The sequence below is a fragment of the Carassius carassius genome, chromosome 39 (assembly GCF_963082965.1).
Source record: "Carassius carassius chromosome 39, fCarCar2.1, whole genome shotgun sequence".
Lineage (NCBI taxonomy): Eukaryota > Metazoa > Chordata > Actinopteri > Cypriniformes > Cyprinidae > Carassius > Carassius carassius.
In genome coordinates, this window is record NC_081793.1 from 7,434,188 (window position 1) to 7,453,260 (window position 19,073).

General features: G+C 41.1%; 1 protein-coding gene across 1 annotated transcript in view; it reads left to right on the plus strand.

The window, feature by feature from the left end:
* LOC132121321 (wings apart-like protein homolog) overlaps positions 1–19,073 on the plus strand; it is an 89,421-nt gene that overhangs the window by 18,984 nt on the left and 51,364 nt on the right. Inside the window, exons 3-5 of the mRNA XM_059530613.1 lie at positions 2,315–2,978; positions 3,502–3,824; positions 5,368–5,483. Coding sequence (XP_059386596.1) covers positions 2,315–2,978; positions 3,502–3,824; positions 5,368–5,483 — 1,103 coding nt within the window. The remainder of the gene's footprint in view (positions 1–2,314; positions 2,979–3,501; positions 3,825–5,367; positions 5,484–19,073) is intronic.

A 19,073-nucleotide genomic window follows, 5' to 3' on the forward strand; every position in this document is an offset into this window, starting at 1 on the left:
TTAACATTTGAACATCTTATTCAAAATTGTTTTTCACATTTCACAACTATTACATACAATGAAACCCAAATGTTTCTTTGTCAGCCAAACTCTGTTCTCCTGTCGCTTACCGAAATTAAGTGAATATTTCAATAATTTAACAACACTCTTTAATGTTGATAGTTCTCTGATGTGTATTAATAGTAACATGGCATGCAGGTTAACAAATAACAAGTTCTTTAAGTATGTTTACTGTTTAAAATTATACTAAAAAAAATGATATTGTAGATCACATTCATTAAATGTTACTATGACAAGTACAGAAGTAATTGCTTTATGAATATAACTCAAATCGAAAAGACAAGGAAAGTTGTGTGAAAGTAAGCATGGAATGAAGCAATGCAAAATTAGGTGAGCGTCTGAGATATTTATTGTCTCTCGATGAGAACAGCCTCCATGTATGTCCAGTTCATACAATAATCGGCTACTGTACCAGTGACTCTCTCGTCCAGTCTGAAACAGACAGTGACTTTACATGGTGATCAATATATGTGGAAACATCACAAAAGCAAATCAAAGTCATATTATAACATTGGTGATGATGAGACACATGATTTCTTTTCCAAACGTAAAAATAATATTCTTGGAGTAGCTGCTGACCTATGTCCAAGAAGACTGCATCAGAACACTACTTTAAGGTTTATGCACCGTTTTATATAACCAATTACAAATTAGATTGATTACAATATTAACATTTTCACTGCAAGAAAATTGTTTTCAGTAGCCTATGTATGTGACTTATTTAGGTAACAGAAACACTGGCTACATACAAACTAAACTTTTTTTAAATGACACAGGATAGCTAGCCTATAGCTATATTTATTAGGCGGCATATATATATTTGTTTCAAGCATTGTCGTGAATACACTGCAGTAATAGTCACCAGTTGCCTAACTTAACTAATCATACTATTCAAACAGCAATTAATGAATTAATGCCCCACAAATGAAATGTATAAAAAGCTAAACACATAAAAAATACGATTAAGAAACTATATATTCCAAGGTTAGCATAGGTTATTCGCTTATTTTTTTCTGTGTGCCTGCAATCAATCAAGCAAATCAGCTTATAGACGATTAATATTACACAAACTGCATTGTTTTGACACCGTTACAATGCTTCAGTGCTTAACATTGACACTTCGTTACCTGTTCAAAATAATCCAAGTAGCGATTTGAGGAGCGTGCACTGATTAGGGAACAAATGTATATTCATGTAAACTCCACCCACGGGAACAACACCGGACGCGAACGGTGCGATGCGACCCGTTAAAACCCCAACAGCACACGGATTCCCCATCCTATTTCTGACCTAGTCCCAGCTCTTTGCAACAGTCGCTTCAAGCACTGTGTTGCGTCGCACCGCTCGCGTCCTGTCTGTGTAACTTAGGCCTAGTAGACACGGTGGCGTTCTAATCATTTTTGAGAGGGAGTTCAATCTTCAACTGACTGGCAGGAGCCACAAAATATACTTTAAAACAAACACCAGAGACCGCTTAGACAAACGCCTCACGTGCTGAGAACGCTAACCTAACATATAAACACAAAATCATTCATGTTTAAGAATCACCTACCTCCGGGTGATTCATGATCAGAGTCAGAGAGTGGCAACCTCTTGAACCACCACCATGTTTGCGCTGGAAGTCCCCAATTGGCCAAAATGCTCTGTTCGACTTTTCTGAGATCATCTACTCTTCCCTGTGGATGACCTGTGACCTACTTTCTGTAAGATCTGAATTTTTGAGTTTGAATTTTTGACATTGAATTTTAGAAAACTGAATTTGAAGTTCTGAATTTCTTCATCTTGAAAACTTGAATCAGTATAAGAATTCAGAACAAAAAAACTAGCTGTTTGAAAATACATGTCTATAAAATTCAGCCATAAAAACATTTAAATTTGTTAAATTTATAATGTTCAATATTCGTTTAAAAAAATCAAATTCAGAACTATTTAAACTACTACCTAAAATTCAATTTTATTAGATTACACTTGCAAATAATTCAAATTTACACAATTCAAATTCAAATCATTTTGTCATAATATTAGCTCCATACATTTTGGCCAGAGACACAAACAAATGAGGCAATGCAACTTTACTAGTTATATCTATTTACAAAAGGATTTTGCTTAGCTAAATGATCTTTGCTGAAAGTTCAACATTAGACTTGTTTATTAATGTAGCTATTTTTCTGTAATATACTTGGTGTTGATTTAGGAACATGACTGGTCAAGAGCTCTGTTACATCTGATTGATGTTTGACTTCCTTTTCTGTAGGAAAAACCCAGAGTTGGTCAATCGAGAGCACAGACCACCACAGCTACTCATGGTACAAAAACCCTTCTGAAAGCGACACGAGACCTCTCGCCCAGACCGCCACGTTAAAGTCTGAAAAAACAGAGGACAAGGATTCTTACGATGCCTGGAGCGCTGTGGTCGGTCTGGGAGCACGCTCCACATCCCTTTCCACCGGACTTAAAGATCCTCCATCTGCTGTGTGGGCATCAAGTAGTTACAGTCGCAGCAACATTCAGGGCAAATCCTCCACTGAGACTCGCTTAGATGAGTTTGGCCAAAGGGACTTTAATGTTCCCGTTGAGCCGTCTGAAAGTGAGGACCATTCTCAGTCTGTGCTCAGGGCATCCAACTGCAGAACATACTGCAGACCCAATAAAGGCAAACAGTCTGGTGGACCCGATGGAAGCGTTTCCAGTCATAGCTCCACGGAAGTGTTGGAGAACAGCGGGGCTGAGAAAACAAACCGAGGTCGGACGAGAGACTTTACAGTGCTACATCCATCTTGTGTTTCCATGTTTAACGTCACCTTCCAGGGCTCTATGGACCGGAGTATGGAGGAGTACACATCCAGCGCCCCAGTAGCTGGTCCAGGAGATGCAGGAAGACTAAGGAAGAAAACCGAAGCCGAAAGCAAACCTTTCAGGTAATAGTTGCATGGAAAAACATGCTGCATTTATATTGACAATACTTCATACTATTTTTGGACAGTAGTCTCTTTTTAGGTCTCTTTTGTACTCTGTAAAATTGAATTTTGTCTTGTAGTGTTTTAGTTTTTCTTGTCCAAATCTCAACGACTTAAAAATGAGATGCAAACACCAACATCAAATTCATGATCTTAGAAAATATTTGATTGCGCCTTGTTTCAAACTTCTACACCTCATTGAAGTGGCTCTGAGAGAACCCCTATGAAAATCTGTCTGTCATGACACCCCTACTTAACAAATACAATTATTTGACATTGTTGGAATGTTTTTTTTTTTTGCTTAACCAGTGCTAATTGGGAGACACCAACTGATCAAGTATACGTAGATAATGTGATAAAATCCTCAGAGCTGCTTGTAATTCTGTAAAATTCAGAACTCATTGATTTTGCTCACTCTGCCTCATTCGTTTGATTTGAAGTCTACTTGTGTGAGATTCAGACTGTTTGTCTGTTGGCTTTCTAGTCAATCCAGACCCACACAGAGCCAAATGAAGAGCAGTAAGCTGGAACTCTTTGGGTTTGATGAGACTGATGCTGTGGCAGAGGATGACGATTTCGCTTCAGGAAGCTCTAACTACAGGATCAAATACTTCGGCTTTGATGAACAGAGTGACAGTGAGGAAGAAGAGGGTTCCTCTGAAAGAAGGAAAGTCAAGCGGAAGGCTGCAGCAGGTGTAGCAGTGCCACTGTTGCATACAGCGACTAATGTTGGCACTCCTCAAACCAGAGTGATGCAAAGCTCACAGAGCAGTCACCCTGCCGTTCACAGTCACAGCCTTGAAAACGGTCAGTATTTACACACAACACATTAGCTATGGTCTCTGTTTACGTTGCAGTACCTGTATAAATCCACAATAAATCTGCACAGAGGTTTTTTTTTTTTTACCTTTTGCATAGAGGAAAATAAGTTTTTTCTTTTTTTTTTTTTTTTTTTTTTTTTACCGTTAAGCACATTTTTCCAAAAAAAGTGTATATTTATTTAGATATTTTCTTGTTAGCTTTTATCTATTTATTAGTAATTGATTTATATATTTGTTAGTTAGTTTATTTGTTGGTCAATTGTCAAATATTTCAATTTTGGTGACACTTTTTTTTTAACATTCAACTGTTATTTCGCAATTTTTTTAAATTATTATTTTATTTTATTTTTTGTGTAATTTCAAATATTTATCTATGACTCAAGTAGGACTGGTCTGAATACTATTTTTTGAACTTCGAAGCTTTGGTAATTATAATCAACCAAATATTCAGAGAAAGGGGGCTAAACATATTCTTCTCTCTAATAAAGTCAAGAATCTCTGTTTATCTGTCTTTCTGTTAGCATTTTTATTATGTCAAGAACCGTTCATCCAGTCTACTTAACGCGATCCAGGTATGTTGCTGTGAAAACAAGGGAGTGCAGTGTCACATTTTGGTGCAATATGAACTCGCGACACGTTCAGAATCAATAAACTGCAGAGAACTGGACACTGCACTAGTGATCTAAACCACACAGGCCTGTTAAAGAGCAATACTATACATATAGACAAATGATTATTATTAGGATGGGCTACTGAACGTTTTTAATTTGTATATTTTAATGGCTGTCGTATTCGAAAGTATTTTCCAAGCAAATTAAGTGTACTTTTTTTATCATGTGTAGAATTGCTGATTAACATGGCGGATAAAAGCAGGGTTTTTTTTGTTTGTTTTTTTTTACACTATATACTATAGGCGTACTGCTTACAGAACTCAGAACCTTTCGAACTTGATCTGCTGTTGTAGGTCAGTTTCAAATCGCACATCTGACACTTCCTTTTTGTCCTCGCGCAATATAAAGGGCTCCCACACAGCTGAGGTCATCAGCGTTTTTGTCTCTACTTCCAGATGAACTGAATCATGACGTTCACTCATGGGCGATTCATAAGTCGCATTTCCACTATCAGGCCAAATGGTTCTCCTTGCTTAACTGTTCTATTCTGTGTCGATCCAGGCCAATCAGCACGGATGCGGTTTCAATTTCCACTGTGGTGCTTATAACGAAGCTCTTTGGAATGCAATACAAGTGCGTCAGTCATTCCCAGTCAAGTGTAATATAAACAGTGATGTGTGGATGATGATCAGATAGTTCTGTTTTTGGGAATTTCTGATATTTACTATGTTCAATTACAGAAAAAAAGACAACTGTAACCGTTCCTGACAGTCCTTAGAACCATTCGGCCCAATAATAAAAAAGCGGCTATATTCAAGCATGAATGAAGACCATTTTGCGGGGGATGCCAGGTGTAAAAAAAAAAAAAAAAATTGATGATTTGAATCTCAAAATGGAAAATTGTTTGTGGTTTTACAGATCCTCTAGAGTTCCCAGAACTCCTCATTCCCTCTGAGACAGTAAGGAAACCTCAGGTCAGAGCTCAGGAGACAGCCAAGGAGAGCAGCAGGAAGATCTTCAGTGGACCTAAGAAGGTGAGTCTCCTTTTTTATACATTTTTCCCATTGTTGAGCTGATGATTTGTGGTGCAAGTATTGGTTCTGGAGCGTGTTGTACTGTGTCATGTCATTTAGAATCAAAAGGTTGTTTTGCCCACTTCACTAATGTAAATATTGCCCTACTGCCAACATGTAAAGAAATGATATAGGCGTTTGATTATTTTTTTTATTTTATTCTATTTTATTTTTTTTATTTCCACTAACGGAAGTGTGGTGAAGGCAGAGGGTGGAACGGGCATCACACTGTTGTCTGCAGCATGACCTTTATCTGTAATGACAGTAATGCAGTTATGTTGCTCAACCCCGCTGACAGCTCAGCCGTTATTACGAATGTTCCTGTGGCTGCTGTATGTGCACACAGGCTTCTCTGGGGTTATGATTGATTAAGTCATGATTGAACTTTAATCATATAAATGCTCAAACAGAGCAATGTTTTGATGGCATCACAGTGTTGACATTATCGGGGAATTAGATTGTGAATGGCGTACTTATCGATGACTCTACATATTGGAACTCCATGGTTCCCTTGATCACCATATCAAAACAGATCTGGAAAATGGAAAAATTAAAGGGATGGTTCACCCAAAAATGAAATTTGTCATCTTCTCTTCCTTGCTGTTTAAGTCCAAATATTCTGAGTTTATTTAGAGACTTGATCTCTTTATATTATAAACAGATTTAAATTAGACTTTTTCACATTTACATTGATCGGCACAATATGTAATGCATTGTCATATCACCAAGCCCTAACATGCAGTAATGTTTTACACACATTTGTCAAGCTAGCTGATAAAAAAACAAACAACCGATTAACTGTCAAAACTCATTGGCTAACACTATTTGGTGCTCTTTTCTTCTTTTATGTTAACTGAAGGCAAATCTGAATGATGCATTATTTTAACTTTAATCAACAAGTACAGTTGACCATGACATCCATGTCTGAACTAGTTGATGAATGAAATCAGCACCCTTATAAAGAGGTTGACTGGCACAAAATATATATGTATTTTGAAAATTTTAAAATACTCATCTTGAATGTATTTAAATACAAAATACTTTTGTTTTTTAGAAGGCTTTTAAATGCAAAATACAAATAAGGTTTTGTATTTCAAATACGTATTTTAAAAACATGTATCTGAAATACTGCCCATCCCTGCTTATTGAAAGTGAAAAGTGAAAGTGACTTGATGTGGCCAAGTATGGTAACCCATGCTCAGAATTTATTCTCTGCATTTTTCCCATGCAAGTGCACACACACACACAGAAGTGAGTACTGATCTCTCAATGTGAACACACACCCGGAGCAGTGGGCAGCCATTTTTGATGTGGGGCACGGGGAGCAGTTGGGGGTTCAGTGCCTTGCTTAATGGTCTCACCTCAGTTGTGGGTATTGTGGGTGTCCGACCCTCTAACCATTAGGCCACATCTTCTAGAAGACTGATTTTAATGACATTACAGCTCAAATGTTACCATAAAGGAAGAAATTTTTCAAAACTGAGATTTAGAGCTGCAACTAACGATTATTTTTTCTGTCGACTTATCTAACGATTATTTTTTTTACAATAAATAATTAATGTTCTTTTTTTTGATTAGCTAATGAACACTTTGGATAACTTTACAAAAAAATATAAGTACAACTTCTAATATAATATTTTAACCTTTTTGTTCATTTTCAACCAATGTGGTTGAAGTTTTTACAGTATACAAAAATAGAGGCAAAGAAAATTATTTTACTATGGTTAATATGAGTTTACGATAGCGTTTATAATTAAACCACAGTAGCCACAAATGTACAGTTGTCTGAGACGTCATGAAATGTTCTTTAGCATCACAAACCATAAAATGTACTCAGGGTTCTGCTATGGTTTAGCATGGTTTCCAGAGATCTGGAGCTGATTTGGGGTAGCTCGGTGGTTTGTGACTGTTGTCTCGCGCCGCGCTGTCTTTTAAGGGGCCGTTCACATATTCACAAGTTCGTTATTTTGTTTGTGTTTGCAATTGAAGTTACAAGAAGAATAAAGAGGGCTGTTTTTATTCATGACAGTTGTGAAGTATGAGAGGTGTTTGAATTGGTTCAAAGCTCAGCAGTGTTATTTTCGTTAACAAAGATGAAGATGAACGAAAAATGTTCTCATATACAGTGCTCAAATACACACACAGCAGTCCAAATGTCTATCGTGTAGAATATCTCATGTAAATACCGTTTTTGGATGAAGTGAACATGAACTGGTGAGTGAAAACTGAACGTGTCCGTATTGCATGCCCTCTGTCTTAATGGGACAGCATTCCTACCTATGTGTCATCACCGTTAACCAACAAAATGTTAAATAGTAAACCTACTGTATCTGAAAAATGAGTTTAATTTGTATCTCTTTTGTATTTTTCTTATCATCTTATCCTGCTTCTTAAAAAAAAAAAAAAAAAAAAATATATTAGGGCTGTGCGATATGGGAAAAAAAAAACCTATCACGATTTTTTGATCAATTTAGCGATTTCGATTTTAATCACGATTTTGACGCACACAGGCATGATTTACAGTCATAAATGCATTCAGTATAAATTTGAAACACATATATTTCCAAAAGAAAACCAGTGAGAGCTTTATCAAAAAGTTGTAACATGTCTCTAGAACGGACTTAAGTCAAAATAATCACGAAGTAAAGATGTCAAACAAAATCTAGACATATGGCAAAAAATTATAATTAAAAAATAAAATAAAACCTGTGTTCAGGGATTTTTTTATTTATTTTATTTTTTATTTTTTGCGCGCCATGCATCGGTCATAAAGCTCACTGTAGCGGTGCCTCAGGTGTTACATGTTTTGCCCAATATATTTATTGCCCAAGGTTCACATGTACTCCGTCTGCAGTGCATATACAGTAAGTTATGTGTACGCGGTTCAGAAGCAGCAACGAGAGCGCGTTATTGTAACGTGAAAGCACATTAAAATAATGCACGAGCGAGTACCTATCTGCTCGCACGCAGATTTCCTTTGCACCAGATGCGCGTGCTCAGATCATAGACTGTATAAGGCTCAGATACACGCTGCCTTACAACGTGTCTCCTCTCACTCAACCTGTGTCCTGTGCACTCACAACTCTCTCTGTGCTCACGCACAAGATATTAAATATTTTCGCACCTTTCTATTCATAAACTTTTCTGTTCTCATCTTTTTACTGTGTGCAGTGTGAACGTTCTGATCCGTTAACATGGGCTCGAAAAAAAAGGCTACGCATCACAGACAGTGTGTGTGAACCTGGAGTTAGGCATATGCCCAGTGTGCTCTGTTCTCGCGCTCCCATTAGGTGCGCTGCATCCTGATTGGTTCAGATAACATACTTCGGGAGGTCGGGGCTGCGGAAAATCGTGCTATAAAGCAATTTAGAAATCGCGCACACTCCAAATCGCGAATTTTTTTTTTCCGATTTCGATTAATTGCACAGCCCTATATATATATATATATATATATATATATATATATATATATATATATATATATATATATATATATATATATATATATATATATATATATATGGGATGCACCATCATGATTTTTCATGGCCGATACCGATTTTTTTTTACAAGCAAACTGGCCGATACCGATACCGATTTTTTTTGTTTTGTACAACTTTTTTATCTTTAAGCAACAAGCAAGAAATAAGGAAAGTGTGCATAAACAAGATGTTTATTTGGTATTGAAAACAATAACCATAACCATCTGAAATTAACGGCAGTAACTGCACAGTAAGTAGCCTACATTCAGTACAAACATAGATGGTAAAGAAATCAGCATTTAGCTTTTGTTTTTGAATTGGATTGAAACTACATAGAACTGACCTTAAATGAAAAGATTAACTGTAACCAAGTGAAATTAAAGGCAATAACTGCATAGTTCTACAGTCCAAACAACACAATCAACACACATTCAATAAGAGGTTTCTTAATCAGCATTCAGTATTTGTTTTTAAATTTGGTTTTAAATAAAAAAAAAGGTCTTTACCAGTGAGACTAAATAAAAGTATGCTAAATAAACACATTATTCCAAAATGTTAAAATCAAATAATGTTGGTGCGAATAAAACAAAGATGCAAAGTGTTTCATTCATCCAATAAAAAAAAAATTAAGGTAATGATTAAGGTAATGAATCACATCTATATTTTTTTACTTGAGCCAATGAAAAATAAATAACTATTGTCTCAAGTAAAAAAATATAGATGTGAATCATTTCCCTAATTTTTTTTAATTGGATGAATGAAACACTTTTTTTCAGTGTGGTACAGCAGGTGATTTCTAAATCAAGTCGATTTTAATTTTAAGGTAAAATAAAAATAATCATCCTATACAGAACTGATGTTTACTTCTGGCTTTTCAAATGTGTATGCAAGTTCTAATTTACAAAAAAAAAAAAAAACATTTCCGTTTTGTCACAGTTTAGTCAGTTTCATTTCTCATCCAACACGTGAGAAGTTGAGCTGAACATCTCTTCACGGTCTACTCGTGTTCAGGGAGCAGACCGGTACAGTATACGCTCGCGCAGCTTCAGTGCGCGCAGGAAAGGGGCTCTTATTTGTGCGCCAGTACAACAATGGCTGATCGCTTCCTGCTATCTGTGCCTCAGACATGTAGCTCTGCATTTGCAGTGTTGAACGGCTGCCCATGTCCTGCAGACAGATTTCAAAATACTTCCACACAAATAACATAGCGAATGATTACAATGTAGTATGTGCACGCGGACGCACTTCCGGAAAAATTGGCCGAAAAAACACCAAAAACAGATTTATGGCATGTCAACCGGTGCATCCCTAATATATATATATATATAATCATAAACTTAATTGATTTGGTCTAAAGAGAGAATTAATGACACATTTTGTTTGAAGATATCGAAAATAACTACCAAAATAAATGTTGGTAATTGCAGCTTGACTAAAAGTTAACAAAAATGCAATGACTTTTCGTGGACTAAAACTATGTAAGACTCGTATGACTAAAATGTGACTAAGACTATTAAGCATTTACATGTCAAGATAAAGACCAAGACTAAATCAAAAATTCCTGACAAAATTAACACTGAAGCTCAGCATTGCAGTGACATTTACTCATCTCTCTAATACATTTTTTTTTAGGATTAAATTTAGAAACAGCTCTGAGACGTTTTAGTTTATTGTGCTTAGGTTTGCTAACTAAACCACTAGACTGTTAGTGATAAACCAGTGTGTGTAATTTTTTTTATTATAAAAATTATCATGAAAAGTAGAGATGCACCGATCGATCCTCCATATTAATACCAGCTTCAGCACAAAATAAACATGACTAAACATCCAAAGGGAAGTTAAAAGAAAGAGTACAACTTTACAATCCATATCCTGTCTCATGTAACGTACTCGGTTACTAACGTAACCTCGGTTCTCTCTAGAAGAGGGAACGAGTACTGCGTCTTAGCTAAGACGCTACGGGAAAAGTCTCTTTTCACGAAATACTGAAGCAAAAAATTATCCTTAATTTTGAATTTTTGTAAAGCGCATTTGCAGCAGTACACAGCCATAGGCGAGACGGCCTATGTTCTGCAGCAAGTGCACAGCCTATCGAGCGCAGGCTGATGCAATATCAGACCAATTAGGACGCTTCGCGGCCATCATGCCACTTCCCGCCGAAACGGGTGTGGCCCAACCCTATAAAAGGAGCTCGAAAAGGCTGACTCACCTGATTTATTTCATCGCCGAAGCGAAACAGAGTGAATCGTACGCACGGCAGAGAACGCAGTACTCGTTCCCTCTTCTAGAGAGAACCGAGGTTACGTTAGTAACAGAGTACGTTCTCTTACGAGAGTTCTCTCGTACTGCGTCTTAGCTAAGACGCTACGGGAACCCCATGTAAAACGCCGTGCGCGCAGGGATCACACACCAATAAACCTGAAGCAACGCCCAGGATTTACAGTGCACAGTCACCCGAGGGACTCACAGAGAGGTCTGGGAGGATTCAGCCTCCTAGCTCCTCTAAGGAAGCGGATGACCAAATCGTTCCTTCCTATTGACTGACCGAGCGCTGTTTCAGAAAACGCTGCGATGGCCGCCACATAAACTTTGAGCGTGGATGGGGCTCTGCCCTTATCCAACAGCTCTTGCAGGAAGGAGAGAACCTCCGCCACCTCACAACTAAGGGGTGAACATCCCCGAGCTGTACACCAGCTGGAGAACACCGACCACTTCGAGGCATACAGCCATCGCGTCGACGGAGCCCTAGCCTGAGTGATGGTATTTAGCACTCCCACTGAGAGATCAGCGGGTAACCGTTGAGCGCCCACACATGGAGGGACCACAACTCCGGTTGAGGGTGCCAAATCGAGCCCCGGGCCTGCGAGAGGAGGTCCCTACTCCATGGCACTGTCCACGGGGCGATGTCTGTTAACCGCATAAAATCTGGGAACCATGGTTGGTTCTTCCAAAAAGGTGCTACAAGCAGAATTGAACATCTCGTTTCTCTCACCCGTTCTATCACCTGCGGAAGGAGGGAGACGGGAGGAAAAACATAAAGCGGGCAGCACGGCCATCTCTGTGACAGCGCGCTTTCGTTCTTGGAAAAGAACGCGGGGCAGTGAGCGTTTTCGTGGGACGCGAAGAGGTCCACCTCCACCCTGCCAAATCTCTCCCACAACAGCAGGACTGTGTGTAGAGACCATTCGCCCATGGGAATGTTGTTTCTGGACAGCCTGTCTGGACCCAGATTCTGTAGCCCAGGCACATGAACTGCCCTCAGCGAGCGCGAGTTGCACTGAGCCCAAACCAGGAGGGGTTCCTTCAGCCTGTACAGGTTTCGGGACCCGAGACCGCCCTGGCGATTTATGTAGGACACCACAGACATGTTGTCCGAACGGACTAAAACGTGGTGGCCCTTGATTCAAGGACAAAAGCGCGTCAGCGCGTTCTCCACTGCCAGCATTTCCAGACAGTTGATATGTAGGAGCTTTTCCCATTCTGACCACAGGCCAAAGGACGGTCTGCCCTCGAGCAGCGCTCCCCATCCCGAAGTGGAGGCGTCCGTCGACACCATCTTCACTTTCGAGGAAGTCCCCAGGCTTACACCTGATTGGTACCAGTCGTTTGCTGTCCAGGGTTTAAGGGCTGTAACGCAGCCTTGATTGACCTTGAGACGCAGTCGACCAGATACCCACGCTCCGCGCGTTACCCGCGCTTTCAGCCAGAACTGCAGGGGGCGCATGCGGAGCAGGCCCAGCTGCACAACCGGAGATGCTGAGGCCATGAGACCCAGCATCCTCTGACATTCTCTGAGCGAAACAGTCACGCCGCAGCGGAGAGAACTCGCCGTGCGCTGCATGCTCAACGCGCGCTGTGGTGACAGCCGGGCCGTCATGGAACGTGAGTCCAGAGCTAAACCCAAAAACAGTACCGTCTGACTGGGGTTTAGCGAACTCTTCGCCCAGTTGACACTGAGACCGAGTCTGTCGGGGTGATCGAGTAAAACGGTCCTGTGCTCCACGAGCTCCGCTCGTGATTGAGCCAGAATTAGCCAGTCGTCCAAATAGTTCAGCACTCACATGCCTCTGAGTCTGAGAGGAGCGAGCGCTGCGTCCATGCACCTCGTAAACGTACGAGGAGCTACGGACAAGCTGAACGGCAGGACTGTAAACTGGTATGCCTGGCCCTCGAAGGCGAATCTCAAATATCGCCTGTGATTTGACGCTATCTGTATTTGAAAATACGCGTCCTTCAGATCTATTGACATGAACCAGTCTCCTCTGCGAATATGCGCGAGGAGCTTCCTGATCGTAAGCATTCTGAAACTGCATTTCACCAATGCCTTGTTCAGCTGTCTTCGACGCGCGCTAAAAAGCGCAGAGGGCGTCGAGAAAACTAGCGAGTAGCCTCTCTTTATAATGCCTAGCACCCAATCCGAAAACCCCTGTAAGCGCTGACCATGCATCTGCATGAATGGCTAAGGGCTGGATGCGAAGCGCGCTCTGTTGCCTGGGCAACGGTGGCGCTTCGGTGTGCTGTAACATGGGCGTCACGCCTGTGGCATTTGAGGCGGGGAGCGCGCTGATCACAGCGGGCAGATCGCTCCTCCTCGCCCCCATCCCGGCGCTTAACTGATCGAGGGAGGGCTGAGCGGGTCCCATGGGACTCGTGATGTCTGCGAGTAACTGTGGGCTGCAAATGTGCACATTTACTGCTTTTGACTCGCTGTCTGCCTGGGCAAGAGCGTACGCGTACGGGTTTCGTTTTTACAGAAACCACGCGCCGTGTGTGACAGTGTTTGTGTGCACTGAGGAGTGGGCACGTTTACTATGTGGTGCGCGTGACCGATCTGAGTCGATCTTATAGGCGCCAGCCCTGTGTACAGGGCTGTGCTTACATGTGGAGATGGGCACTGAGGAGTGGGCATCGTCACTACATTTATAGCACCATCGGCCGTGGCCGGAACACAAGAAATAACACTCTTTTCGGGAAATATCTGGGTATTCATGATAACGGCTTTTGTGTGCAGGCAAGCGGGCACTCGTGCAGGCTTGCGCATTGCAGAAGACGCTGAGACAGTCATAATTCTTGGAACTGCAACAGCGGCGCGCTTGGGTGAGAGCTCGGCCGCAGCGGAACTCGTACACCGGCGATTTCCTAGCAGTGCTAGGATGTTTTCAGGGCTTCTGGCTTCACCGTAATCCTCTGCCGCGGCTCCCGCGGCGCGGGGCGACGGCTGGAAGAGCGAGAACGGGGTCCCAAGCTGCATTGCTGACGCTGTCGCGATGACGCAGCTGGAGGCGGTGGGCGTGACTGAGAGCTCTGTGGGGCCGGTCTAGCGCGGCTAGCTGTCGAACCGGAGCGCTTTGGCAAGAAGTGCTTGAACGCCTGTGACGCTTTCTTGTCCTCGGCGAATCTCTCCACAAACTCGTTGACAGATCATCCGAAGAGGCCAGAAGGAGTCAGCGGCGCGTCGAGGAACACAGCGCGCTCAGACTCCACGATGTCAGAAAGCGTCAGCCACAAATGCCTCTCAGCCACCGTAGCGGAAGCTATAACCCGTCCCATGGCCTGTGCAGCGGACTTGGTATCGCGGAGGGAGAGATCCGAAGCACTCCTCAGATCCGTGAGACAGATCGCTTCAGGTCCCATCTCATCCAGCTTGCGGAGGAGATCGCCCTGGAAAATCTGCAGCGTGGCCATGGTGTGCAGCGCAGACGCAGCCTGCCCAGCAGCAGAGAAGGTCCGTGCGAGCAGCGATGATGTCATACGGCAGGCTTTGGATGGCAACGCCGCCTTAGTCCGCCGTCCAGCAGAGGGCGGGCAAAGGTGCGCTGCTATAGCCTGTTCCACCGGCGGAAGTGACAGGTAGCCTCTGTTTTTAGCATCGTCCAGTGTGGAAAATGCTGGTGAAACAGATGAACGAACTCTCGCCGAGAATGGAGCGTTCCAAGCTTTCGCCACTTCTTCGTGAAGCTCAGGAAGAAAGGGGGCGTACTTTGAGCTGGGAGAAAAACGCTCATCCGGGAGAAAGCTACCATCCAGCCGGGAACGAGAAGGGGGCGCTGGTGCAGACCACTCGAGGCCGAGGCTCGCCGCGGCCAGCGTGAGCACTCGCATCAGCTCTTTATCGATATCCGCTCGTCTGCTGGGCCTCTGAGCAGAAGGCGCGAATTCCACGGAGCTCGCCCAACCCTCACTGCCCGAAGCAAGCAGAGAGCACGTGTCCTCTTCCTCCGACGCGGCCCTGAGATCCACTTCCTCGGATGACGCGGCGGCAGACAGCGGACGCTGACCATCGGGAAGCGATGCAGGGGAGGCCGGTGAAGCGGAGGGAACCGGCGAGCTCGGCAGAGCTGGAGGCGGTTCCGGTAGACGCTGCGAGCGGCGCTTTTTACGGCGCTGCGGCGCAGCGGATGATGCAGGCTTCGAGAAGAACGCCCGGCGAGTCCTCAGAGTCACCATAGGCATTAGCTCGCAGTGAGGGCAGCCGCCGTCAGCGAGCGCGAGCACTGCATGGTTTTCACCCAGGCAGGAGACGCAGATGACGTGACGATCTCCTTCGCTGAGCGGGGCTCTGCACGAGCCGCACGAGGGCATCTTTAAAAAGACGCAGCTCTTTTATGAGTGTGCGTCGCAGGGTGAACACACACAAGGATATATATATATAAAGGATATAGGCGCCGGACAGCGCAGCAGGAACGGCAGTGGAAGGCGGCGAAGGCCAGCAGCTTCAGAATGGCTCATCCTGCTGAGATGCTTCTCAGATGGCGCTTGCTTCCTCCGTGATCCAGCGATGCGTGAGCTTCGCTGAAGAGATGAAAAATCAGGTGAGTCAGCCTTTTCGAGCTCCTTTTATAGGGTTGGGCCACACCCGTTTCGGCGGGAAGTGGCGTGATGGGCACGAAGCGTCCTAATTGGTCTGATATTGCATCAGCCTGCGCTCGATAGGCTGTGCACTTGCTGCAGAGCAGCAAATGAGCAAGCGAGCCGTCTCGCCTATGGCTGTGTACTGCTGCAAATGCGCTTTACAAAAATTCAAAATTAAGGATTATTTTTTGCTTCAGTGTTTCGTGAAAAGAGACTTTTCCCGTAGCGTCTTAGCTAAGACGCTTTACGAGAGAACTCTCGTAAGAGAATCTCATGTGTCTCATGTGTCTCACTCAATCAGTGTTTCAGGCGCGCAAAGACGTCAATATAACAGCTTGTAAACAATGTCACGTAACGTCACATTTACCTCAGAAACAAACATATTTGGTGACCATAAACTCAATAGTCAGGTAGAAAAAAACTGTAGAGAGGGGTATTATGCTAAATATATGCACCATATAACATATTCATTCAATTTTTTTTTACTTTTTTATGTTTAATTTATGTTTGAATAAATCCATTATTTTTTTATGACAGCCACCATTTAAATATTTAGATTTAAAAAATTAAAATTGAATATAAATATTAAGCAATTCTAACTTAATTGTGTAGTTTTAACAGTTGTATGCTATAGCTTATAAATCAGTCAGTTTTAACCTTTAATATTCTAATAATGTAGTACCAGTTGAAATGTATATTTTACAGCATTAGTTGAGACATTTTTTTGTCCTTAAGAAAATTTGGCAAGTACTCTACCTGATAAACATCCAAAATAATCTATATTGAATCGGTAATCTAATCGAATCGAAAGCTTGTAAATGAGAATCAAATTGAATTGTGAAATTTGTCAAAACCCAGCCCTAATGCAAACATTTCGTTGGTGTGGAAGTTTTTTACTCTGAGTGAAGAAGCCACTTAGGTTTGTTGTTTGTGAAACTTGTAAGCCTAAAATAAACCACAGGGAAACCACTTGCCATTGATGCTCAAGAAGCATTTTGCCTATATATATATGCTGCCAACATTTATTACCCACTTACTGCACTATTATTATTTGGAAGTGTATTGTACCCTTCAGTTTTGTTCATTCATAGGATCTTTTAACTTTTGTAAGACAAGTAAAAAAGAGAAAAAGGTCTTTTCCTTCTTTTTTTTCAATTAATTGTTGTTTTTACTTCTTTCCAGTCACTGGGCACTTTTATTTTTTGAGAGTTGTTTAAGTGATAGAATATCGTGTAACTTAGGAAATTGTAATGTTTAATAATGTATTTTATCATTAAGAAAAAATTTTGTTTCGAAGAAAAGTACATTTTTGTTTGTATATGCGGTCAATTATCATTCTTAAAGAAAATCTGAAAAAATCTTTATCGGCAGATCACACTTGCAAAAAAATCAGAAATCGGAATCAGCCAAGAAAATTGCAATCAGTGCATCTCTAATAAAAAGTAATTTCCTTTTATTATTTTCCTTATTAGTTTGTATTATTATAAAAAAAAAAAGTAAAACATTTTCTTTCTAAAGTGTTAAAATCTGGAAAATTTTACTGTAAACTTTTCCTTGATATACATTTTTTACATCTGAGACGCACTTAATTGTGTATCAAACTGATCAAATTTTATTTATTTTTTTATTTTTTTGCTTGCTTGTCATAAGTCCAAAGTATGTTATCATGTGGTAGTTGATGATATCCGGCCCTATGTTGTGTAAATATTTTTAAACCTACTTCCTGATGATGCAATTGATTTCAGTAACTCTGCTGGAGAAGTGGCTGACTGTAGTGAAATTGCCTTGAAAGCTGCAGACTTCAGCTACAGGTTGTCTTAAAACACTTTGTAATGGCATAATTATAGGGCTGCATGATAAATTGAAATTAAATCGCAAAGGCAATAAATCACAGTAAGGAAGAAGCTGCGATAGGCGTGCATATTTTTCAGTAAAGCACGGTTCTGTGATCAGCAGTAAATCTCCATCCGAGGTCCAGAGGTTCGTGCTAAAACTCCCAATATGCTTCGCAGAAGAAATCCAGGAAATGCCTATTGCGGTTGCTGAATAAACAAAAGATTGAACTGCTTTCATTGATTCAACGTGACTAATAAACACACGACTATAACAGTATTTGGTTTATCTTAGTTTATCTTATTATAATAAAGTATATAATAATGCTAATGCTATTTCCTGGTTGTTTTGCGATCACATCTTTTGTTATGTTAATATAATAAACTGAGATGATTCGCATCTATGGAAGCCTGTTTCTGCCACTAAATAAAAAATAAAACAAAGTAATTGCGACTTTTTATCAGCTTTACAATTCTGCTAAATTCGAAATCAAGCAATAAATACCGTTTTTGCACTCTGAGGCATGAGCAATTACTTTAGCGCCTCAGTTCAAGCCGCACATAAACCCATCATATTTCTATTTACCATATTTTCCGGACTGTAAGTCGCACTTCTTTTCATAGTTTGGCTGGTCCTGCGACTTATCTAAATTAATTTGACATGAACCAAGAGAAAACATTACCGTCTCTATGCTGCTCAGTGCTCCTGTAACTGTTAATGTGTTATGTTAACCTACCGGCACCTATTCAGCCTGTTGTTCTGTGTACTATTGGGTACCGTTAGCTGAATAACTTGCCTTTCCAGATTACCAATATCTGTTCTTGGTCTTGGATTTTGTGAAATAAATTTAAGTTAATATTTCCGTTATAAGTTTTCAGTTGTTTTCATTTAATATTTTCAGGGGTAAGCTACAGGAGCACTGAGCAGCATAGAGCGCCCTCTCGCGGCTGTAGACGGTAATGTTTTCTCTTGGTTCTAAATAAATGCGATTTATAGTCTTAAAAATATGGTACTACTATAATACAAAATCGACATGAATGGATATATAAGATACAGAACAACTTACTGAAATGTCTCATTGTAATCGCTCATTCAGTGTTTCAAACTGCAGAAAATAATTTGGTGCCTCAATAAGTTTCTTATAGGAGCCATTTTTTGTTGTTGCCTGGAGCCCTGAAACTGCTTTATATTTTACAGTGTATGCTGAACGCATGTGAATACTACTCGATGAGTTCACTACTCATTAACCTTTCGTTCAGCTAAAGACAGCATTCGTCAGACACACTCCTTTTCTTTTCACCATTTAAGATTTGTTTGTCTTTCCATATGTGGTTGTTATAAAGGCTATGGTCAGTTCCCACAAATACAGGGATCATGAATTTAA